The 25,318-nt window shown below is 42.5% G+C and overlaps 3 protein-coding genes across 3 annotated transcripts; all 3 read right to left on the bottom strand.

Annotated features, from left to right (window-relative positions):
• Positions 1-5,046: 5,046 nt before the first annotated feature.
• Positions 5,047-5,976, bottom strand: LOC142471133 (olfactory receptor 5G9-like). Its single transcript, XM_075577925.1, has one exon. The coding sequence runs from the start codon at positions 5,974-5,976 to the stop codon at positions 5,047-5,049; it is 930 nt and encodes a 309-aa protein (XP_075434040.1).
• A 2,365-nt stretch (positions 5,977-8,341) lies between these two features.
• Positions 8,342-9,106, bottom strand: LOC142471132 (olfactory receptor 6J1-like). Its single transcript, XM_075577924.1, has one exon. The coding sequence runs from the start codon at positions 9,104-9,106 to the stop codon at positions 8,342-8,344; it is 765 nt and encodes a 254-aa protein (XP_075434039.1).
• A 14,673-nt stretch (positions 9,107-23,779) lies between these two features.
• LOC142471131 (olfactory receptor 5G9-like) lies at positions 23,780-24,713 on the bottom strand. The gene has a single exon (XM_075577923.1). The coding sequence runs from the start codon at positions 24,707-24,709 to the stop codon at positions 23,780-23,782; it is 930 nt and encodes a 309-aa protein (XP_075434038.1). The 5' UTR covers positions 24,710-24,713.
• Positions 24,714-25,318: the final 605 nt, after the last annotated feature.

Here is a 25,318-nt window from a genome sequence, read left to right as displayed (position 1 = left end):
TTTGCCCGATCTACTTCGAGAAGCCCAGGAGCCCATTTAACATTCGGAATGCACATTGTTGAGGAGGAGATAGGGACCCTGTTCACTGTTCCTCAACAGGCAAAAGTGAGAGAGATGTTAGCGGTGTACCAGGACCTGATTACGGACAAGCTGAACAGGACCCACCTCTCTGATCATTAGGTCAAAACCAACAATCAGTAGCTCCTCTGCAAAGCTTTCTATCAGGTTTTTGCTGAGGTTCAACAAAGTATCAAGAAAGATACTGAATTCATTCTGATTCTAGGGGTAATCACCCTGAGTCCCTGGGCATCGCCAGTAGTCATGGTCCCCACAAAAGATGCAACCACCCCGTTCTCTGTGAACTAATGGCAGACCATAATTAATGTGTTCCCCATGCCCCACATGGATGAGCTCCTAGATGAGCTTACAGGGGCCAAGTACCTGATGAACCTTGGATCTCAGCCAGGGGTACTGAAGATCCCCCTGAATCCAGAGGCACAGGAAAAGTCAGCGCCTAGCACCCCACATGGCTTATACGAGTTCTCCCTAATGCCATTTTGGATGATGAATGCTCTGGCCACTTTCCAGTGCCTTGTGAATAAGATGCTGAAAGGGAGGCAGGGGTATGCCAGAGCATATTTGGATAACCTGGAGGTGTCTAGATGATGTTGGAAGAGCACCTGCTGCATGTAACTGTGGGAGGCAAAGTTGGATCAGGGAGGCTAAGTTGACCCTCAAAGCCACCAAATGTCAGCCCAGCATGGCCAAGGTCCGCTACCTAGGACACCGTGTGAGCAGAGGGCAGTTCAGGCCAGAGTCATTTAAAGTAGAGGTCATCCTCTGGTAGCCGAGGATGGCTGACAACTATAGGAAGTTCCCCCCAACCCCCCTCCTGTTACAGTGCAGTAGCCAAGCCCTTTACTTATAACACATAAAAGACTCCCCCGAACTTTGACTTGGTCTCTGGAGTTATCATACCTGTTGTGGAAGCCCCCGATTGTCATTGGAGACCAGAACTTTAACACATAAATTCCCAGATCCTTTGATTGAGCAAAGTGTTGGAGTGTTAGGACCTGCTAACGGTCATGCCTTGCAGTGTCTAGCAGGCTTAAGATACTTTGGCCAAAGGATTGAATTAAATGACCCTTTTTCAAGAGAATATAGAGGTATTGCACTGTGTATTTTTGTCACATTGGAAGAAGCTTTGGGCCTCTTTGTCTGTTTTTTGTTGTATACATTTAGCCAGGCCCACTAGCACGCCTTTGGACACTTATATACATATATGTAGTATGTGTTAATGTTTGGGGTTTCTCAGAGCTTGTTGGTTATCTGTGTGTTTATGTGCTGTTCTTCAATTTAACAATTCCCTGAGTCTTATAGAGATCAACTTGCCATCCAAACAAGTCTGGTTTGGAAGTGGGAACGAATGATAAAAAAAAAACCCTAATATAAAATAGCTGTCTCTGCCATGGTTAATGTGTATGTGGGGAAGATTGCAAAGGAGGCCTGTCTGTAACAGGGAGGCCGTGTGCCGGCTATCGGTCTGATCCCTTTGTCAGGATTTGGGTTCTACTGTATGCCACGTAGGGTGTCTGGTGTCTTGGCTCTGTTTGGCTGGATCTATAACCGAGTTAGTGGAACATGGCTGTTCAGATTGGGCTACGTTGGTGGAGTCAGAATCCCCTTTGCACCCTCGCTCGGTTGAACCTCCTTCTAAGGGCATCTACTGGTCTATTGGGCAGGTAGATAGAGGGCTCCTAAAAGCCAAGGGCCAGCAATGACTTTTGGTCATTTGTCTTTCTGAAACGTAGGCAGGTCTGCCCCGTACATAGGTCCTCCCTGTACGCAGGTCCTCCCTATACGCAGGTCCTCCCTATACTTGTCTAATTGATCCTGTAGCTTCTGAGTCCTGTGAGCGACCACCCCTTAGGGTCTCCGTGTGCTGTGTCTTTCCTTCGTCCATGCCAGTTTGTGCCAGGGTGTGCCCTGACTGATGAATCCTCTGCAGACTGTGCGGTGACATAGCGGGATCACGCCACCTCTATAGAGTCACATTTATTTGGGACTGTGGGGCCTATATCGCTGGTATTGAGAGATATCATGTTCTCTGTATATGCACTTTAATGTGAGTCTGATTATATTGATACCCATCATTATTCCCGGGTACTGTAACTATCTTCTGTGAGGGACCTTTGGTTTCCCGCATGGATAACCCATTTTCCGCGGCAGTTAATATTATAGAACACTTCTTATATTGTTAGGCGTCTGCGCTCTCACTGTTACCCAGGGTTGAAATGTTTTTCGGTTAGTACGCCGTTGCCTATGATAAAATAAAGGATTATTGTTATTGTTGATACATATCACGTGTGCCCAGTTTTTGGAAGATTTCTGTACCCCGCAATGGGATTCTCTGTTCTATTATATGAACTCTATCTTCCATGGGGCACCCCTCATTGATACATAGGGTTTTTTTATATAGTTTATTTACAATTATTCTGATTGGCGTGGCCCCTTTTTGCATTTTTTATTACAACTCCGGTTTTAGCAAAAACCTAAATCAAAAACAAAGCACTAAAATGTTTTCAGAAACAAAAATGGAACCAAAACCAACACACATTTTGTTTAAAAACAAAAAACAAAAACCAACACACCCGTGGAAGTGTCCACCCTTAATTAATGCACTTGTAAAACAAACGTGGTGAAATGAATGAATATATTATAAGATTAATCATTGTTCATGTATACTCATTTATACGTATGTTTACCCCCGCTTCAGCTTTACTATAGAACAATGAAACTGGTGCTGCAAAGGGCGTATAACTTAATACATAGTGGACAGACAGAGCCCCTGTAGATAGCACTCTGTTTCTGTATGAATTGGTGATTTATTTAAAATAGCTTTATTAATTGACAATATCGTTAAAATATAGGGGTTTAAAACAATGATTAAATGATGAAATGTGTGGCTAACTCTATGGATAGGTGTATCCAGAGGAGTATACAATGGTGTATTAATGCCCAGTGTTAGGGTAATTCACTGGCCCTAGTGTTCCTCATATGTAGAGAATGGGCTAGAGTTCTTATGGTGAAAGTAGCGGCTGTGTGGACCACAGATGTAGTGCCCCAGTATTGAAATACTAGTAGGTGCACTAGTTGATTGGACCTGTACTTAGCTGCTTTTGGGCTGCAGCTATTAGTACATTATAGACTTGTGTATACAGATCTAGGTCTATGTGCACCTATTATGAGTTTTTAACACCAGCATGTGTGGGTGGTGGTATTTAAATACAAGTGTGTGATACTTAACACGTGTACATCCCAAGTGTGTAATAACAGGGCTAGAATAGACACTAGCTAAATGCTGTGTTTGGGGATTAGCATTCAGGCTTCCTGCATTTGTACTGTGATTTACTGCCAGGTATTCTCTGTGCCTTTACTGATGTGTGACTGCTAAGATCGTAGGATCTTTCAGCAGTCCATTACTGTGCACGGGCTGAGACACGCTGACTCTCTGAATCTCTCTGAGTCAGTGTACATGAACTCAGGCTCTGCGCGTGCACGTGGCAGTAAATCACAGAACAAATGCAGGAAGCCTGAATGCTAATCCCCAAACACAGCATTTAGCTTAAAGGGGCATACACATTGAGCAAAACGGCAACCAATCCAGCAATTAACCTCTGGAGTGCCAGACCATTACCACACATGAAGAGCACTACACCAACTAGGGAAAGGTCTTTCATAATAGACCGATATTAATACCCTAAAAGGAGCAGTACTCAGCTGTTAATTAGGTATATGTATATACAGAATTTACAGCAGTGCCACTAATTTACCAGTATTGCAAAACTAATACTAGTGTCTATTCTAGCCCTGTTATTACACACTTGGGATGTACACGTGTTAAGTATCACACACTTGTATTTAAATACCACCACCCACACATGCTGGTGTTAAAAACTCATAATAGGTGCACATAGACCTAGATCTGTATACACAAGTCTATAATGTACTAATAGCTGCAGCCCAAAAGCAGCTAAGTACAGGTCCAATCAACTAGTGCACCTACTAGTATTTCAATACTGGGGCACTACATCTGTGGTCCACACAGCCGCTACTTTCATTACAAGAACTCTAGCCCATTCTCTCCATATGAGGAACACTAGGGCCAGTGAATTACCCTAACACTGGGCATTAATACACCATTGTATACTCCTCTGGATACACCTATCCATAGAGTTAGCCACACTTGGCATCATTTAATCATTGTTTTAAACCCCTATATTTTAACGATATTGTCAATTAATAAAGCTATTTTAAATAAATCACCAATTCATACAGAAACAGAGTGCTATCTACAGGGGCTCTGTCTGTCCACTATGTATCATGTATACTCCTATAAACACACAATAAATCTGACATACATTGATGATTACAATTATCATAAACATATAAATGTGCACTATTATGAGTAAAAATGTTAAATATATGATTAATCAGATGCTAGCATACAATAATTTAACAAGCGGTGCAGTAACATGTTAGCCCCGCCCTCTTTTCACACACGGCGAAGTGCGTTGGTACAGTGTCTGCTCTAGCTGGTGTGTGTCGCTACAACGCGCTAACTGAAACAATAACGGCTGCTATATTTGTATCTTCCATAAAAAGTTTCTCCATTTAACTTACATTCAGTAGTTACATAGTAGGCAAGGTTGAAAATAGAGGCACATATCCATCAAGTTTAACCTGTGTTACATTTTAATTGGCTGAGATAATGATCCTATGTTTAGACTTATAATGATCCAGGCGGTCAGTGAGCTATTTGGCAATTTGATCTCAAACATTTCCTTAACTCCAGATTTCTCTCTGTATCAACACCCTTCCTGTGTTTAACTTATCTAACACATCCCTGTGCACCTTTCCTTTCTAACAATATGTCTAACCTTTTCTTAAAGATGTTTACTGTAAAAATCTGCCATGCGTGGTAAGTTAAATAAATTCATATTTACTCTCTGAGGAAATGAGACCCGTTTTTCTCTGTTACTCTTCTCACCCTGTCTTGCTAACCAGTTTCCCGAAGGCTGCCCTAATCTCCTGGCTCCTCAGGCTGTATATTATGGGATTAAACAATGGGGTCACCACAATATACAGCAAAGACAGGACTTTATTGAGATTGACCGAGTGTCCTCTTGATGGGACCTGATATATGGTGATCAACGCTCCATAGTATGAGGAGACAACGGTCAGGTGGGAACTGCAGGTGGAGAAGGCTTTCTGTCTCCCACTGGTGGAAGGGATCCTGAGGATGGTGAGGAAGATACTGACATAAGTTACAATGATGAAGATAAATGAGTAGAATGTTATAGGAATAGAGAAAACAGCACTTTCCAATTTCAAAAAGGAGGTGTCCGTGCAGGACAACTCTAGAAGGGGAGCTAAATCACAGAATACGTGGTCAATAACATTGAGGCCACAGAATTGCAACATACCTAGCTGGGTAGCCATACATAGTAATATTGCAAATTCTAAGAACCAAGACCAGAAAACTAGATGATACTGGAGCCTGATGTTCATAATGGAGGTATAACGCAAAGGGTGACAGATGGCCAAGTATCGGTCATAGGACATCACTGTAAGAAGTAAGCACTCTGTAGCTACTGAGACACCATAGAAAAAAAATTGAGTGATGCAGCCATTAAATGAAATGGTGGCTCCTTCTTCCAAAAAACCATGGAGCATGTTGGGGACAATAGTTGCAGTAATCAAGATGTCAGTTAGAGATAGATGGCTGAGGAAGAAGTACATGGGAGAGTGGAGTTTGTGACTGGTTGACACCAACACGATGATCAGGAGGTTTCCAGTTAATGTCATCATGCAAATCCCGAGAAACACAAAGAAGACGGGAATTCTGAGGCTCTGAAGATCCTTAAATCCCAGGAGGAGGAATTCTGTAACTCTTGTCTGGTTCTCCACACGCATTGTGATCAGATCCTTCCCCCTTCCTGTAATATGCCAAAGGGAAAGACGTTATAGGGAGTCTGCCCAGTAACGGATAATAGTCATTATAATGGGAACGCAGGAGATACGGTAACAGGACCACGGAAAGGGTAATGTTAGGATCACTGACTGGTTAGAACAAGTAAGGTAAGTATTATATCACAATATACAGAGTACGGCAAAAATCTACTAAAACTATTAAATAATAATATAATCAAATATTTGCTTGAGGTCACATTTGAAGGAAACCCCTTAGTGGGATACAAATTTCATGCATAAAAATACCACCACAAATAATGTACTGTAACATTTTCTAAGAGAAATACAGTTTCTATAACAATTAACTATTTAACAAAAATAAAAAAAAAAGCTTTCATTAAGGAGACATAGGTTTCAATGCTGTTTAGGAGCAAAGATTGTGCAAAGAGAGATATTTTCCATGTGTGTGTGTTGGCATCTGAAGGAAACCAGGAGACCCCAGTAATGTAAGGACACTTTATTGGAACATGTTATACAGAATACAATGCGCTAATACAAGTACAGGATCAACTTCACAATGCCCTGTGTGCCTGACATGTAATAAGGATAAGATGCAAGATTATATCATTTATTCCCACTCAAACTGTCAGTCATACTCAGTACTTCCCAGGAGGTCTGGGTGCTCAAGGAACGGACTCATATCTTCCACCTATCATACTACAAAGAATACTTCCATATATCATACTACAAAGAATACTTCCACCTATCATACTACAAAGAATACTTCCATCTATCATACTACAAAGAATACTTCCACCTATCATACTACAAAGAATACTTCCACCTCTCATACTACAAAGAATACTTCCACCTATCATACTACAAAGAATACTTCCATCTATCATACTACAAAGAATACTTAAACCTCTCATACTACAAAGAATACTTCCATTATATACTTTGTTGATACCATCAAGATACAGTTTTCCAAAATGTCCCCCGTCCCCTTCTTCTCAATCTTTGGTCCCAGAGTATATTGACGTACTTAAGTTTTTCCAAATAGGAGACATGATGGAAATTCTGCTATATTTCATTTTCTTTAGTATATCACACACAAAAGATGGAGACACACTTTTAGGTGCAAAAAAAAGATTGCTGAGACTTGACTCCATGCTTGTATCAGACCAAGTTTTCGGGGTATAGCCCCTTCCTCAGGTACTGGGGAGCAATTATCTGAGGAAGGGGCTGTGTCCCTGAAACGTTATTTGCTCTGCTACAAGCATGGAGTCACTTCTCAGCAATCTTTTTGCACCTAAACCTGTGTGCCTTCTTGTGTGTGACATAATGGGCTTGCACCCTCAGTTAGAACATTGGGGCTTGGGTGGGTTAGCCAGCACCAGGACTTCTACACTGTCTCCCTTTTTTGGCAATTGGTGTGCCTGTACCTATCTATATACGGCTTCTTCATTTGCTGTGTTTTGGGAGAATGTGATAAAACACTGAATATTCTTCCTGCTGTATATCTTACAGTTGAAGCATTAAATGAAACGTCATGTGAAGGCGACAATCTGCCCGAGGATACAATGACTCCCTGTGACCTCTCCTACAGAGCGGGATATATCTCAGGAGCATTGGAAGTTACCTGAAGAAGAGGAAATGTATTTGTTGAATACCATTGATGTACCAAACAAGCTCAAATATAAACATTATAATCCATATTAACTAAGCGATGTCACTCCATAAGATAGCACTGCTTAGTAATATTCCCCTTTATAACCCATTCAGGTAATTAGGCTGTAAGGGGTCTTCCAGCTGCTAATGTGTAATGGAGTAGCATGTCTTAGTAGACATGGCCATACGTATGTACAATACACAGACTAATAAGTGTATTATAAAGGTTCTCACTGCCACCTTGATAATTACAGGGCTTCTTATTAACAGGGGGCCCCTGAAGGTAAGATATCCCCCCAAGAAGAAAGAAAAATGATTGCAGCAAACATGTAGGGGCTAGTGCTGCAGTTACATTAAGGGGCAGAAGGAGGGAGATAAGGAAGAATATTTACGGTATAAAGAGATAATCAGGAGGAGCGCAAAGTAACACCTTATCTGTGTAAGTGTCTGTTTCTCACCTGTCCGCCTAATACAATGTATTTATGGTTAATACCACGCTGAGTGGCCCCCACCTCATGTCCCTACCCCCATATTGTACTAAGCTGATGTATATGTTGGCACCTGATCTGTTTACTGTAAGTGTCTGTTTCTCACCTGTCCGCTTAATACAATTACTCAAACTTCCCCAAACCACTGGATTACCCCAAATGTATAGGATGAAGTTAAACAATGGAGTCACCAAAGCACAAACGGTTACTTACAATAAATCTTTATTGGGTGGTACCACAAACTCAGCTATCATTGTCCCATAAAATATAGACACAATAGTGAGAGGAGAAAGGCTGGGAGAGGAGAACTTCTGTGTCACAGAGGAGAAGGGAATCCTGGGGACGGTGAGAATAACTGGTAGATAACTTGCCACAATGAATATATATGAAAGGAGCATCCAAGGAACGTATGCCATTATAGTTTCCATCTCTACAACCCGAGTGTTTGGGAAAGAAAAGTTCAGAAGAGGTACAATATCACAGTAGTAACGATCAGTTACCATGGATCCCCAAAACAGAGCCTGATATCTGGTTATGAAAATCACTGCAATCCATGGTGCTAAAAATCCTAAAACCCATGGCCTGATATCGCTAATGTCCACATATCGGTCATAGGACATCACTGTAAGAAGAGAGCTCTCTTCACCACTTAATGTTCTGTAGAGGTAAAACAGTGAGATGTTATTAATAACAGATATGGAGCCTCCACCTCTCCCTGTGACATGTAGCATGTTAGGGACAATACTTGTGGTAAGTATCATGTCAGATATGGACAGACTTCTAAGGAAGAAGTAGATGGGAGAGTGTAGCCGGTGCCCCGATGGCACTAATGCAGTGATCAGGAGATGTCCGCGTACTGTCACAAAGTGACTCACAAGGGACAGGCAGAAGAGAATGGTCTTCAGGCTGTGACGTCTCTGGGATCCCAGAAGCTGGAGCTCTGTGACTGTAGCCAGGTTCTCCCCATCACACATCGCCTGATGGTATAAAGGGGATATGTCCTTATAGTGCGTAATATATTGTTATTGTTACATCTCACATAGAATCAAACAAAGTATATTACTACAGGTAGGTATAATGTAGGGGGGGAGGTGAGGGGGTATTTATCAAAGTCTCCAGGGGGCAAAACAGGTGAAGAAAGTGTCCCAAACAAACAGTCCCTTAGTAAATCCCAATAAATATAGTGATGCTGTTACTTTGATGCATTTGAATTAGTCATTTGCATGTTTCATATTATATTTATCCAAACATACGTGGTTACTGTATATTATTCTTTAATACTAATATAAATATTTGGCTTCAGTGATGCTCTAGGTGGGACCGTTCTAAAAAGTACAAAGCGCAGAGAAATATATATTGTAATGTATTATACCATAAAGTGTATTACAGATCTATACATGTTCATCAAAGACGTTAAACTTTAGAAAGGCAGATTTTAATAAACTGAGGTCTAATCTAGTAGTAATACATTGGGATGATGTTTTTCCAGGGGAAAATGTAGAAGATAAATGGTTAGTTTTTAAAATATTGTTAGAAAAGCACACTTATCAGTGTATACCCTTGGGTAACAAGTATAAAAGAAATAAGTCAAAACCAATGTGGTTAAATCAACAGGAATGGGAGGAAATGGACAAGAAGAGGAAGGCGTTTAGATTCTTTAAGTCAGAAGGGACAGAGACATCGTATCAGAATTATAAGGAATGTAACAAAAATTGCAAGCAGCCAATCAAATTAGCAAAAATGGATAATGAAAAAAGAATTGCAATAGAAAGTAAGATCAACCCTATAAAGTTCTTCAAGTACCTTAATAAAAAAAATCAGGAAAAAACATATTGGACCATTTTAGTGTGAGATGGGTAGGCAGATTATTGGAGATAAGGAAAAAGCAGAGGTATTAAACAAATATTTTGCCTCTGTGTTTACCAGGGAAGAATCAATTTCAATAGTAGTGCCGCAGGAAGAAGCCAAAACCTCTATATTAATGAATAATTGGTTAACTGAGGAAGAAGTTCATAAGCGACTTGAAATAATTAAAGTAAATAAGGCACCTGACCTCGATGGCATACATTCAAGAGGTCTCAAGGAGTTAAGTTCAGTAATAGCTAAACCATTACATTTAATATTCAAGGACTCAATTTCCACAGGCTCAGTACCACAAGATTGGCGTAAAGCAGATGTGGAGCCTATATTTAAAAGGGGAGCTAGATCACAACCGGGGAATTACAGACCTGTAAGCCTGACTTCAATAGTGTGAAAACTACTTGAAGGTTTAATACGGGATAATATTCAGGAATACCTAATGGATAACAAAAATATTAGTAATATTCAGCATGGATTTATGAAGGATAGATCATGCCAAACTAACCTTATTTGTTTCTTTGAGGAGGTAAATAGGAATTTAGACCAGGCTAATGCAGTTGATGTGGTCTACTTGGATTTTGAAAAGGCTTTTGATACGGTTTCACACAAGAAGTTAGTGTACAAAATAAAGAAAATTTGACTCAGTAATAATATATGCACATGGATTGAAAACTGATTGAAGGACAGACAGAGGGTTATCATAAATTGAACTTTTTCAGGTTGGGTTAAAGTCGTGAGTGGAGTACCTCAGGGACCGGTACTGGGACCCCTGCTTTTTAACTTGTCTATTAATTACCTTGAGGTTGACATAGAGAGCAAAGTCTCCATCATTGCTGATGATACTAAATTGTGTAAGGTAATAGAATCATAGCAGGATGACATTTCTCTTCAGAAGGACTTGGCGAGACTGGAAACGTGGGCAGGTAAATGGCAAATGAGGTTTAATACAGATAAATGTAAGGTTATACATTTGGGAAGCAAGAAAAAAAGGCGACTTACAAATTAAATGGGGATAAATTGGGGGAATCCTTGATGGAGAAGGATTTAAGAGTGCTTGTAGACAGCAGGCTTAGCAATAGTGCACAGTATCAGGCAGTAGCTGCAAAGGCAAACAAGATCTTAGCTTGCATTAACCGGGCAATGGATGGAAGGGCAGTAAACATAATTATGCCCCTTAATAAAGCGTTGGTAAAACCACACCTTGAATATGGAGTACAATTTTGGGCACCACTCCTTAGAAAAACACATTATGGAACTATTTATCCCAAAGACAGTACAAAGGACTCGGGGGCGTCCCTTATGGTTGGAGGAAAGGAGATTTCACCAGCAACAAAGGAAAGGGTCCCTTACAGTAAGGGCAGTTACAATGTGGAATACATTACCCATGGAGACAGTGATGGCAAATACAATAGATTTGGGGTATTTTGTTTGCCTTCCTCTGGATCTATATAATGTAAGTAAGGATATAGGATAACGTATCTGTAGTATAAACTTAGCATAGGTTGCACTTGATGCACTTGATGGACGTATGTCTTTTTCAACCTCATCTACTATGTAACTATGTAACTATGTAACTGTGTAACTATGTATGTAACTATGTAACTATGTTATGACTTTGTAGCATTGCACAATATACATTGTATCTAGCAAAAACTACAGTACCTATTTATTTTAAATGCATGTATGATCAATAATGATCATATCAAATGTATCATATATTTTAAACAATTAAAAAATGATATCATATACTTTAAACAAACTCAAGGACATACGGGAAACCCCACATAAATCTTAATATATCTTCCTAGAAATAATGTGCTACCCAGTGTTTTTTTACCCTCTATAAATAATAAGTATAGCTAGATGCATTTTCACAACAATCTGTAGTGATGCAGAATATGTATTATAGAGACTATTGATAATATTAAAATTTTTACTTTTAATATTTTCCAGATCTTTAGCCTGAAAAATCATTTCCTGAACCTGCGCAGAACAATGTGCGCTGATCTTGGGAGCCCCCATATTATATGGTGTTTAATACAATATACTGAGAATGGATTGTGCCATCATGGACTCCGGGGGACAGAAATAAAGCCAGCTGAGGCCTTCTTCATCCCTCTAATAAGGCTTCTGTATGTGGTGCTATATGCAACAAGGTATTGTCTTTTGAGCAACACAGTAATATGTGAAATTAATAGCATTATACCCCCACCTGCTGCATTACACACACGGAGATAACCTAGGAATGTCTTGCTGCCCATTTCCCATCTCACATATTGTTTAGAGAACTCGGGGGCACCAGGAAATGTTGACATTGGTTTACGTACAGTAACATTGTCCTAGATATCTGACCCTCAATGTCTGCAATTCTGTTATGTAACCCTCCCCTCTTATTCAATAAATCTGAAACCCTAATAAGCATGTTCTTGTTAATTTACCTCAATCACCGCACGGTCACAGAGTCACCAAGCATCTCACTTAATGGTACTAACTCCCATCCAGAGCCAGGACATGGTGTTCTTCTGGGGATGAGATAACGTCTGCTGAATTCCTGGCAAAATCATTGTCAAAATATGAATCGATGTTGGAAATGTGGGATTTCTTAGATACTTTTAGCCCGTAAAAGTTCTGCCAACTGCTTCTCCGAGAATCATCTTTGGTAAAAAAAACAAACAAAAAAAAAAAACACGATAATGTATTTTGGAAAGTTTTGCACATGTGTGTGTACAACCTCCAGCACTGAGTAGAATATCTTAACTTACCACAATTCCACGTCGGTGATACAGGACAGCAGAGGTTACCGTTCAAAAGTTTCACATTTCAGTCCTGATGTGTGGCAGATTTCCCCACAATGCTGGAACAATGTCCCCGGGGAAGAGCAGAGGAAATGAGACAAGGTTACAGGAAGCCTTTAGTTGGTCGGTGTAACGACCGGGTCTTCTGCTCCCATATGGAGAGTAGTGGAAATGCTCACAGGGCTCACGTATTTATATTCTCTTATTACAGTGTAGAGATACAGTATGGGACCACGTGGATCCCTGCACTGAATCCCATCATGGCCAATTACAGGTGAATCCATACTTACGTTTGTACGGAGTTGTTATCCTCATGATGATTAACTCATATGAGATTTGCACTTTGATTAACCCCCTGATAAAACTGACACACCAATTGTAATAATAATAAAAACATTTCATCATCTTTGTTGGAAAAGTTTTGTTATGTTAATATTAATTTAACCCTTATGGGGTATTGTGGCCATTCTGGGACATTCAAAGGGATCAGTCCAAATATTGTAATTCCAATAATCCTTTATACTATTATAAACAGGCAGCACTGTATAGTGGGGGTAAGTATCTACACACTGATGATGAACACATCAGGCTTTATATGTACGATGAGCTTTTGTACACTAACTAAGAATTTGCTGCTCTCTATAGTTATAGAGAGTATCTCTACCCAATGCTAATGAACATGCGGTGTTATATAACGATTATTTCCCTCTCTTTGGGGCTGAGCACATAACTCATTAAACATGTCCATGTCATTGGGTCACTTTAGTCCTACAGTGGCGACACAGTTTATCGCACTGCGGCCAGATCCGCAAGCCGGGAGATTTCCCGGCTTGCTAGTGGCCGCTCCTCGGCGTGCCGCGCGTCATAGACGCGTGGTCACGCGTCTTCGGGAGCGTGCGCCCCCTGCACGCGCGTCCAGGGGCTCCCCGAGGGAGCCCTGGTGTCCCGCGATCGCGGGACAGCGGCAGGGGGTTCCGGGGGACCCGGCGGACCCGGCAGCGGTAGGGAGAGCGCCCCGATCGGAGGGCGCTCTTCCGCTGCTTCGGCGCGCGCCCGTCACTCTCGGGCGCGCGCCAGGCTACTGCTGCGGCCAAGAACGGGCAAATGCTCAAATAAAGCCGCAGCAGTATGTGGGACTGACCCATTTAATACTTTCATTGTGATTAGGACACTTCGGTGATTCTTTAACCCATTCACAATATTCCTATTACAGACTTCCTTTTCCTTATACTACGTGCTTCTGTATACGGGTCCTCCCTCTATACTGGCGTACTCTATTCTCTGTGCAATATCTCATTATTATCCCTGCCCGCGACCTCGGCCTGTGACCCCGTTTAAGTCTTTGCTTCTGCCTCACTGTTCCGGCCACTGAGATTCACTCCTGTAACAGCTCTGCTTTATAAGACCCTGTGACAGTCACTTCTCCCGTACAGGGGGCTGACCCTTTAATCAGCGGAACATGTTAGCATACATAGGTCACTTTGCTTCACGTAGTCGGGACTCTCTAGCCAGCCTATCCCACGGCTCCCCCAAATTTGACGAGGCCAAGGAGGACATAGATCTCTACCGCTGATCTTTTGAAAAGATCTGCCATCTCCTCCAGCTCCCCAAGGTTGATTTTCTGAAGTTCCAGTTACCCCGGCTGAGCGTGGAGACGGCCGAGGCATTACCGGGAGATAGACATTGAGGAGACCGGTGAGGTATTCATATAAGCTGCAGTTTGAGTGTCTGCAGAGAGGGCTCGAAGACACACACATCGAGTTTGTGAACCACATGATCCGTTACCTGAAGCAGTGGGTTGTCGGCAATGAGGCTTTTACTGTGAAGGAACTGCAGGATCTGTTCATTAAGGAGCTTTTCCTGCTGAGATGTGTACCGGGGTACAAAGGTTGGTCCTCGACTGCAAGCCTGCCACTGCCAAGTGAGCAGTCTACATGGCCGATTGGTTTCTTCTGGCTCGCCACTACCCATGCTAATAATTGCCTATGTGGAGGGTCCAATGTGCCATGAACCATCTGTAGCCAGCGCAGCCCACTGCAGGAGAGTGCCAATCCATAGAACACCATCACCCTTGTGGCTATGGCCCAGAGTGACATCTAGGTTATTCACTTCCGACCGTAGACCGTGGGCTGTACCTCCATGGCCGGTTTGCTGGACAACATGGCAACTATGATCATTGTGAGCCCCCAGTTACAGGGAATGTTTCAGGTATAAATGGCTTGCCCAATGACATGTTCTTGGCCAATGACCTAAGATGGCTTGTATGTTTTTACAATGCCCCGGTAACCCAAAGCCACACTCGAGCAGAACGGGAAGCTCTTGCTGCCCTACCCCACAAAGCAAAGATGCTCCCATGGAAACAGAGTAACCCCAACCTGGTATGCCCTGGGAGAACACAGAAGAAAACGAAGGAGAGCCAAACCTGGTTATCCCCCCATTCCTGACGGTGTGACTAGGGGTGACGGAACGGAGAAGAGCTGCATTTTCATGTAAGCCTGGCAGTCTAACCCGAGCTAAGTGGGCATGCGGCAATGTGCTTCTGAGTCTGCCTCTGAGCTCGGGGCAGATAGGCTCCTGTGAAAGCAAGGGCTCCTGTATAGGGAAAAGATACCTGATACACAGGTGCATGTTAGTTTATCATCCACCAGGCATAAGTGGTCCAACTTCTGTGCTTGGCCCGTGAGATTCTGTTAGCAGCCCGACTGACCCAGACTTTTTACTGGCAAGGAGTAGAACAGGTGGTGGCCACGTTCTGATGCACCGGTGACATTTGCCAGTGACTAGGCAGGCATGGACATCGAGCGAATGCACCGTTGAGGCCTCTTCCGGCGATTGGAGAACCCTTCCCCAACCCTTCCAGTGGGTTGCAATATTGTGGGGCACCTTATGATCCTGAGTCAGTCAGGGAAGAGGCACATCCTGACCACAGTAGATCCTCACCGATCAGGGGACGTAGTTCATGTGAGAACAGCTACAATGTCTCTGGGCTATGTGCGGGGTTAAGCAGCATCACACTTGCCCCTGCTATGCCCAGATGAACGGACTGTGTAAGTTGTCCGATGGCACCCTGAAGCAGATGCTAGGGGTGTCCATTGAAGGCAAAGGGAGAGACTCAGAGGCTAATGTACAGCACCTAGTCTTCTCCCCATTTGAGCTTCTGTACCGGTATGGGTAAATCTGTTCCGTGAGGGCTGAGAGGGGGATACCACCACGAGTGATACCTCAGTGGGTTAAGAATGTTATGTAGTTTAGCGAGCGGTTAGAGGATCTCATGTGGTTTGCACAGGAAAACCTCAGGGAGTCTCAGAAAGGTAAAAGTGCTCATATTCCTGAATACCCATATCCAAGAGTTCATCACAGGCAGCAGATCTTGGTTCTGATGTCCACTCACCAGATCAATAACTAGATAATACAGTGGGTCATCAACAATAACTATGTGGGACGAGGAATAACTAGACGAGGAACAGATTAGGTAACAGACCTACTACCTAAACATGCTCACAGTATATTATTCAATGTTTAGCTAAGCATCAGGAGATCAGGCCAGCCAGGCTTTGCCCGATCTACTTCGAGAAGCCCAGGAGCCCATTTAACATTCGGAATGCACATTGTTGAGGAGGAGATAGGGACCCTGTTCACTGTTCCTCAACAGGCAAAAGTGAGAGAGATGTTAGCGGTGTACCAGGACCTGATTACGGACAAGCTGAACAGGACCCACCTCTCTGATCATTAGGTCAAAACCAACAATCAGTAGCTCCTCTGCAAAGCTTTCTATCAGGTTTTTGCTGAGGTTCAACAAAGTATCAAGAAAGATACTGAATTCATTCTGATTCTAGGGGTAATCACCCTGAGTCCCTGGGCATCGCCAGTAGTCATGGTCCCCACAAAAAATGCAACCACCCCGTTCTCTGTGAACTAATGGCAGACCATAATTAATGTGTTCCCCATGCCCCACATGGATGAGCTCCTAGATGAGCTTACAGGTGCCAAGTACCTGATAAAACTTGGATCTCAGCCAGGGGTACTGAAGATCCCCCTGAATCCAGAGGCACAGGAAAAGTCAGCGCCTAGCACCCCACATGGCTTATACGAGTTCTCCCTAATGCCATTTTGGATGATGAATGCTCTGGCCACTTTCCAGTGCCTTGTGAATAAGATGCTGAAAGGGAGGCAGGGGTATGCCAGAGCATATTTGGATAACCTGGAGGTGTCTAGATGATGTTGGAAGAGCACCTGCTGCATGTAACTGTGGGAGGCAAAGTTGGATCAGGGAGGCTAAGTTGACCCTCAAAGCCACCAAATGTCAGCCCAGCATGGCCAAGGTCCTCTACCTAGGACACCGTGTGAGCAGAGGGCAGTTCAGGCCAGAGTCATTTATAGTAGAGGTCATCCTCTGGTAGCCGAGGATGGCTGACAACTATAGGAAGTTCCCCCCAACCCCCCTCCTGTTACAGTGCAGTAGCCAAGCCCTTTACTTATAACACATAAAAGACTCCCCCGAACTTTGACTTGGTCTCTGGAGTTATCATACCTGTTGTGGAAGCCCCCGATTGTCATTGGAGACCAGAACTTTAACACATAAATTCCCAGATCCTTTGATTGAGCAAAGTGTTGGAGTGTTAGGACCTGCTAACGGTCATGCCTTGCAGTGTCTAGCAGGCTTAAGATACTTTGGCCAAAGGATTTAATTAAATGACCCTTTTTCAAGAGAATATATACGTATTGCACTGTGTATTTTTGTCACATTGGAAGAAGCTTTGGGCCTCTTTGTCTGTTTTTTGTTGTACTGCTGCGGCACAGTTTATTCGAGCATTTGCCCGTTCTGTGCCGCAGCAGTAGCCTGGCGCGCGCCCGAGTGTGACGGGCGCACGCCGAAGCAGCGGAAGAGCGCCCTCCGATCGGGGCGCTCTCCCTACCGCTGCCGGGTCCGCCGGGTCCCCCGGAACCCCCTGCCGCTGTCCCGCGATCGCGGGACACCAGGGCTCCCTCGGGGAGCCCCTGGACACGCGTGCAGCGGGCGCACGCTCCCGATGACGCGTGACCGCGCATCTATGACGCGCGGCACGCCGAGGGGCGGCCACTAGCAAGCCGGGAGATTTCCCGGCTTGCGGTACCGACCACACTTCAATAAAGTGTGTCGGTAGTGTATACATTTAGCCAGGCCCACTAGCACGCCTTTGGACACTTATATACATATATATATATTATGTGTTAATGTTTGGGGTTTCTCAGAGCTTGTTGGTTATCTGTGTGTTTATGTGCTGTTCTTCAATTTAACAATTCCCTGAGTCTTATAGAGATCAACTTGCCATCCAAACAAGTCTGGTTTGGAAGTGGGAACGAATGATAAAAAAAAAACCCTAATATAAAATAGCTGTCCCTTCCTTGGTTAATGTGTGTGAGGAGAAGATTGCAAAGGAGGCCTGTCTGTAACAGGGAGGCCGTGTGCCGGCTATCGGTCTGATCCCTTTGTCAGGATTTGGGTTCTACTGTATGCCACGTAGGGTGTCTGGTGTCTTGGCTCTGTTTGGCTGGATCTATAACCGAGTTAGTGGAACATGGCTGTTCAGATTGGGCTACGTTGGTGGAGTCAGAATCCCCTTTGCACCCTCGCTCGGTTGAACCTCCTTCTAAGGGCATCTACTGGTCTATTGGGCAGGTAGATAGAGGGCTCCTAAAAGCCAAGGGCCAGCAATGACCTTTGGTCATTTGTCTTTCTGAAACGTAGGCAGGTCTGCCCCGTACATAGGTCCTCCCTATACGCAGGTCCTCCCTATACGCAGGTCCTCCCTATACTTGTCTAATTGATCCTGTAGCTTCTGAGTCCTGTGAGCGACCACCCCTTAGGGTCTCCGTGTGCTGTGTCTTTCCTTCGTCCATGCCAGTTTGTGCCAGGGTGTGCCCTGACTGATGACTCCTCTGCAGACTGTGCGGTGACATAGCGGGATCACGCCACCTCTATAGAGTCACATTTATTTGGGACTGTGGGGCCTATATCGCTGGTATTGAGAGATATCATGTTCTCTGTATATGCACTTTAATGTGAGTCTGATTATATTGTTACCCATCATAGTACCCAGGTACTGTTGCTCTCTTCTGTGAGGGACCTTTGGTTCCCCGCATGGATAACTCATTTTCCGCGGCACTTAATATTGTAGGATACTTCTTATATTGTTAGGCACAGTGATGTACAGAAAAGCCCGGGCGCTACCTCAATTTGATTGACTAATGGGGTGATACAATTCTAGTGACAGAACAATACAACCTTAAAGGGTACTTTAAGGTCCCCTCTACTTCCGATTCTCTTCCCGCTGCTCAAACCCCAAAGAGGACCTATCCAGGATCCTTAGTGATATAGGGAAACAAACAAAAAATGGGGGAGCACAGGTTGAGGGACTATACAGACGTTTATAAAACTGCACGGTATATAGCTGTGAGTTGAAATTTAGTAAGGTGTGCAATAACGTAAACACTTACACGGCCTTGTGTAAATGCTTTCACATCAAGGTGTCTTTGCTTTAGGTGTCTTCTCTCCGGTGTTCTTTCCGCTTAATACTTTTCTTCTCCTCTGTTGTGCGGTTGAGTGTTCCTGGTCTTCTCCACACGGATGATTAGCGATGTTGTCCTCAGGATTAAATGAAACGAGAACAAATGGCGTAAGGAACAATACAGGAAATAAAATGAAATATAGCTGGGGTAGACAACTGTATTAAAATCAAAAAGCAGATGATCACTGCATCCACTCACACGGGCAAGCGTGAGTGATCTCTGGAGGGAGGTATCTTTTAAGGCACCTAACTGCAGTGCTGTCACATCCCCCACCTGCTCCTTTATACCATATAAGTAGGAAAAGAAGGGGTAATGGGGCGGAGGTTGATTTAAAATATAACCCCGTAAGGTTAGTGATAGACTCACACGGCCATGTATGAGTATAAACTCTGATTGGTATCTCTTCTACCCTCACTGGAACTTCAAATCCAAACCTTCAACTGGGTTTGTTGAACCACTCAAATAGTGCCTGGATCACACAATGATACACAGGGGTGCAGAGGTAGAAAAGCGTGATACTTTATTAACAACAACGGGACAAAGTCCTAACAAAACATTTAAAAAAGCACTTAGTCAAAATGACTCAAGAGCTAGGTGTGCATAGACACAGCCAGTCCATCTGAAAATGTTTGTGCAGGATACTCAAGTGCGCAGCTAACTCTCCGCGTCCGGTTGGTCTGCTGTGCTCCTGCCTCCTGCTTCCGACGGTGGCTGTAGTGGTAAAAAAAAGTCTCAGGGATACTAGCAACGCGTTTCGCCCTTCTTGGGCTTCCTCAGGCTCCGTAGAAAGGTATGGCTGGGGTCATAGCCTTATGTAGGGATCCCACAGCCAATCCGATCCTCTCCCTGAGTCCCTCCTTTGCTTCAGTGACGTGTCCCTCTTGAATCCTCTCAGCTGTCACATCTCGGGGATAACGAGTGCTCCCCAGTCGCGCTCTCGCTCTGTAGCATTACGGCACATAATGGGTCACTTACATGACGAATTCATAAATAAATAATTATATGTGTTCACGGTGTCAGCACAGATTTTCAGATCTCTGGAACAGATGTTCTGCTTTGAGAGTGGTTTAGTGCACAAACCCTCTGGTTAGGTACAGTGGTTAACATGTTTCTTAGTTTCTCACCGGGGTACACATGGTGATAACAGAGATAGTTAGTATAAAAGCACATACAAATATATAATTATAATTATATCACACTTGTTCATAGTGAACAGACATGGATGTTCAATTTGGTACTAAAAACTAGTAAAAATTGTTATGAATAGTAAAATAATGAATATAAAATCCTAAACATTGATAAAACATATTGCATTTGAGTACTTAAAATACATACTTTTATTGTGACTTTAGTTAAAATGTTTTAAAAAATACGGCATGGATATGGTCTTACAGACTTTGGATTATTATCTCTGCTGGGAAGTGTCATCTGGAATAAAACATGACAAAAAATAAAATCAATGGCTTATATCTGAATGGGTATAGGGTGCTTCCCAACTTAAATCAGTTGGAGTAGCTGATGTCTAAATGATAAGCATACCGTAACATTTATAAAAACAGACGTGTCTCCAAATGTTGTGTGTCCTGCGAGACATACTGCATCTAGATGAAGGCCCCCAGGTCTATGTCTATGTTCAGACCTTTCGGATTTATTTTGTTAGGCGTCTGCGCTCTCACTGTTACCCAGGGTTGAAATGTTTTTCGGTTAGTACGCCGTTGCCTATGATAAAATAAAGGATTATTGTTATTGTTGATACATATCACGTGTGCCCAGTTTTTGGAAGATTTCTGTACCCCGCAATGGGATTCTCTGTTCTATTACACGTGCTCTATCTTCCATGGGGCACCCCTCATTGATACATAGGGTTTTTTTATATAGTTTATTTACAATTATTCTGATTGGCTTGCCCCCTTTTTGCATTTTTTATTACAACTCCGGTTTTAGCAAAAACCTAAATCAAAAACATAGCACTAAAATGTTTTCAGAAACAAAAATGGAACCAAAACCAACACACATTTTGTTTAAAAACAAAAAACAAAAACCAACACACCCGTGGAAGTGTCCACCCTTAATTAATGCACTTGTAAAACAAACATGGTGAAATTAATGAATATATTATAAGATTAATCATTGTTCATGTATACTCATTTATACGTATGTTTACCCCCGCTTCAGCTTTACTATAGAACAATGAAACTGGTGCTGCAAAGGGCGTATAACTTAATACATAGTGGACAGACAGAGCCCCTGTAGATAGCACTCTGTTTCTGTATGAATTGGTGATTTATTTAAAATAGCTTTATTAATTGACAATATCGTTAAAATATAGGGGTTTAAAACAATGATTAAATGATGCCAAGTGTGGCTAACTCTATGGATAGGTGTATCCAGAGGAGTATACAATGGTGTATTAATGCCCAGTGTTAGGGTAATTCACTGGCCCTAGTGTTCCTCATATGTAGAGAATGGGCTAGAGTTCTTATGGTGAAAGTAGCGGCTGTGTGGACCACAGATGTAGTGCCCCAGTATTGAAATACTAGTAGGTGCACTAGTTGATTGGACCTGTACTTAGCTGCTTTTGGGCTGCAGCTATTAGTACATTATAGACTTGTGTATACAGATCTAGGTCTATGTGCACCTATTATGAGTTTTTAACACCAGCATGTGTGGGTGGTGGTATTTAAATACAAGTGTGTGATACTTAACACGTGTACATCCCAAGTGTGTAATAACAGGGCTAGAATAGACACTAGCTAAATGCTGTGTTTGGGGATTAGCATTCAGGCTTCCTGCATTTGTACTGTGATTTACTGCCAGGTATTCTCTGTGCCTTTACTGATGTGTGACTGCTAAGATCGTAGGATCTTTCAGCAGTCCATTACTGTGCACGGGCTGAGACACGCTGACTCTCTGAATCTCACTGAGTCAGTGTACATGAACTCAGGCTCTGCTTGTGCACGTGGCAGTAAATCACAGAACAAATGCAGGAAGCCTGAATGCTAATCCCCAAACACAGCATTTAGCTTAAAGGGGCATACACATTGAGCAAAACGGCAACCAATCCAGCAATTAACCTCTGGAGTGCCAGACCATTACCACACATGAAGAGCACTACACCAACTAGGGAAAGGTCTTTCATAATAGACCGATATTAATACCCTAAAAGGAGCAGTACTCAGCTGTTAATTAGGTATATGTATATACAGAATTTACAGCAGTGCCACTAATTTACCAGTATTGCAAAACTAATACTAGTGTCTATTCTAGCCCTGTTATTACACACTTGGGATGTACACGTGTTAAGTATCACACACTTGTATTTAAATACCACCACCCACACATGCTGGTGTTAAAAACTCATAATAGGTGCACATAGACCTAGATCTGTATACACAAGTCTATAATGTACTAATAGCTGCAGCCCAAAAGCAGCTAAGTACAGGTCCAATCAACTAGTGCACCTACTAGTATTTCAATACTGGGGCACTACATCTGTGGTCCACACAGCCGCTACTTTCATTACAAGAACTCTAGCCCATTCTCTCCATATGAGGAACACTAGGGCCAGTGAATTACCCTAACACTGGGCATTAATACACCATTGTATACTCCTCTGGATACACCTATCCATAGAGTTAGCCACACTTGGCATCATTTAATCATTGTTTTAAACCCCTATATTTTAACGATATTGTCAATTAATAAAGCTATTTTAAATAAATCACCAATTCATACAGAAACAGAGTGCTATCTACAGGGGCTCTGTCTGTCCACTATGTATCATGTATACTCCAATAAACACACAATAAATCTGACATACATTGATGATTACAATTATCATAAACATATAAATGTGCACTATTATGAGTAAAAATGTTAAATATATGATTAATCAGAAGCTAACATACAATAATTTAACAAGCGGTGCAGTAACATGTTAGCCCCGCCCTCTTTTCACACACGGCGAAGTGCGTTGGTACAGTGTCTGCTCTAGCTGGTGTGTCGCTACAAAGCGCTAACTGAAACAATAACGGCTGCTATATTTGTATCTTCCATAAAAAGTTTCTCCATTTAACTTACATTCAGTAGTTACATAGTAGGCAAGGTTGAAAATAGAGGCACATATCCATCAAGTTTAACCTGTGTTACATTTTAATTGGCTGAGATAATGATCCTATGTTTAGACTTATAATGATCCAGGCGGTCAGTGAGCTATTTGGCAATTTGATCTCAAACATTTCCTTAACTCCAGATTTCTCTCTGTATCAACACCCTTCCTGTGTTTAACTTATCTAACATATCCCTGTGCACCTTTCCTTTCTAACAATATGTCTAACCTTTTCTTAAAGATGTTTACTGTACAAATCTGCCATGCGTGGTAAGTTAAATAAATTCATATTAACTCTCTGAGGAAATGAGACCCGTTTTTCTCTGTTACTCTTCTCACCCTGTCTTGCTAACCAGTTTCCCGAAGGCTGCCCTAATCTCCTGGCTCCTCAGGCTGTATATTATGGGATTAAACAATGGGGTCACCACAATATACAGCAAAGACAGGACTTTATTGAGATTGACCGAGTGTCCTCTTGATGGGACCTGATATATGGTGATCAACGCTCCATAGTATGAGGAGACAACGGTCAGGTGGGAACTGCAGGTGGAGAAGGCTTTCTGTCTCCCACTGGTGGAAGGGATCCTGAGGATGGTGAGGAAGATACTGACATAAGTTACAATGATGAAGATAAATGAGTAGAATGTTATAGGAATAGAGAAAACAGCACTTTCCAATTTCAAAAAGGAGGTGTCCGTGCAGGACAACTCTAGAAGGGGAGCTAAATCACAGAATACGTGGTCAATAACATTGAGGCCACAGAATTGCAACATACCTAGCTGGGTAGCCATACATAGTAATATTGCAAATTCTAAGAACCAAGACCAGAAAACTAGATGATACTGGAGCCTGATGTTCATAATGGAGGTATAACGCAAAGGGTGACAGATGGCCAAGTATCGGTCATAGGACATCACTGTAAGAAGTAAGCACTCTGTAGCTACTGAGACACCATAGAAAAAAAATTGAGTGATGCAGCCATTAAATGAAATGGTGGCTCCTTCTTCCAAAAAACCATGGAGCATGTTGGGGACAATAGTTGCAGTAATCAAGATGTCAGTTAGAGATAGATGGCTGAGGAAGAAGTACATGGGAGAGTGGAGTTTGTGACTGGTTGACACCAACACGATGATCAGGAGGTTTCCAGTTAATGTCATCATGCAAATCCCGAGAAACACAAAGAAGACGGGAATCCTGAGGCTCTGAAGATCCTTAAATCCCAGGAGGAGGAATTCTGTAACTCTTGTCTGGTTCTCCACACGCATTGTGATCAGATCCTTCCCCCTTCCTGTAATATGCCAAAGGGAAAGACGTTATAAGGAGTCTGCCCAGTAACGGATAATAGTCATTATAATGGGAACGCAGGAGATACGGTAACAGGACCACGGAAAGGGTAATGTTAGGATCACTGACTGGTTAGAACAAGTAAGGTAAGTATTATATCACAATATACAGAGTACGGCAAAAATCTACTAAAACTATTAAATAATAATATAATCAAATATTTGCTTGAGGTCACATTTGAAGGAAACCCCTTAGTGGGATACAAATTTCATGCATAAAAATACCACCACAAATAATGTAACATTTTCTAAGAGAAATACAGTTTCTATAACAATTAACTATTTAACAAAAATAAAAAAAAAAGCTTTCATTAAGGAGACATAGGTTTCAATGCTGTTTAGGAGCAAAGATTGTGCAAAGAGAGATATTTTCCATGTGTGTGTGTTGGCATCTGAAGGAAACCAGGAGACCCCAGTAATGTAAGGACACTTTGTTTGGAACATGTTATACAGAATACAATGCGCTAATACAAGTACAGGATCAACTTCACAATGCCCTGTGTGCCTGACATGTAATAAGGATAAGATGCA

This window comes from Ascaphus truei, chromosome 20, assembly GCF_040206685.1.
Source record: "Ascaphus truei isolate aAscTru1 chromosome 20, aAscTru1.hap1, whole genome shotgun sequence".
Classification (NCBI taxonomy): Eukaryota; Metazoa; Chordata; class Amphibia; order Anura; family Ascaphidae; genus Ascaphus; species Ascaphus truei.
The sequence above is the reverse complement of the archived record's forward strand: the minus strand, read 5'-3'. Positions and strand labels throughout refer to the sequence as shown.

Excerpts from the sequence above, each read along its gene's own strand:
- LOC142471133 (XM_075577925.1), bottom strand. The coding sequence starts at position 5,976 with ATGCGTGTGGAGAACCAGACAAGAGTTACAGAATTCCTCCTCCTGGGA.
- LOC142471131 (XM_075577923.1), bottom strand. The coding sequence starts at position 24,709 with ATGCGTGTGGAGAACCAGACAAGAGTTACAGAATTCCTCCTCCTGGGA.
- LOC142471132 (XM_075577924.1), bottom strand. The coding sequence starts at position 9,106 with ATGTGTGATGGGGAGAACCTGGCTACAGTCACAGAGCTCCAGCTTCTG.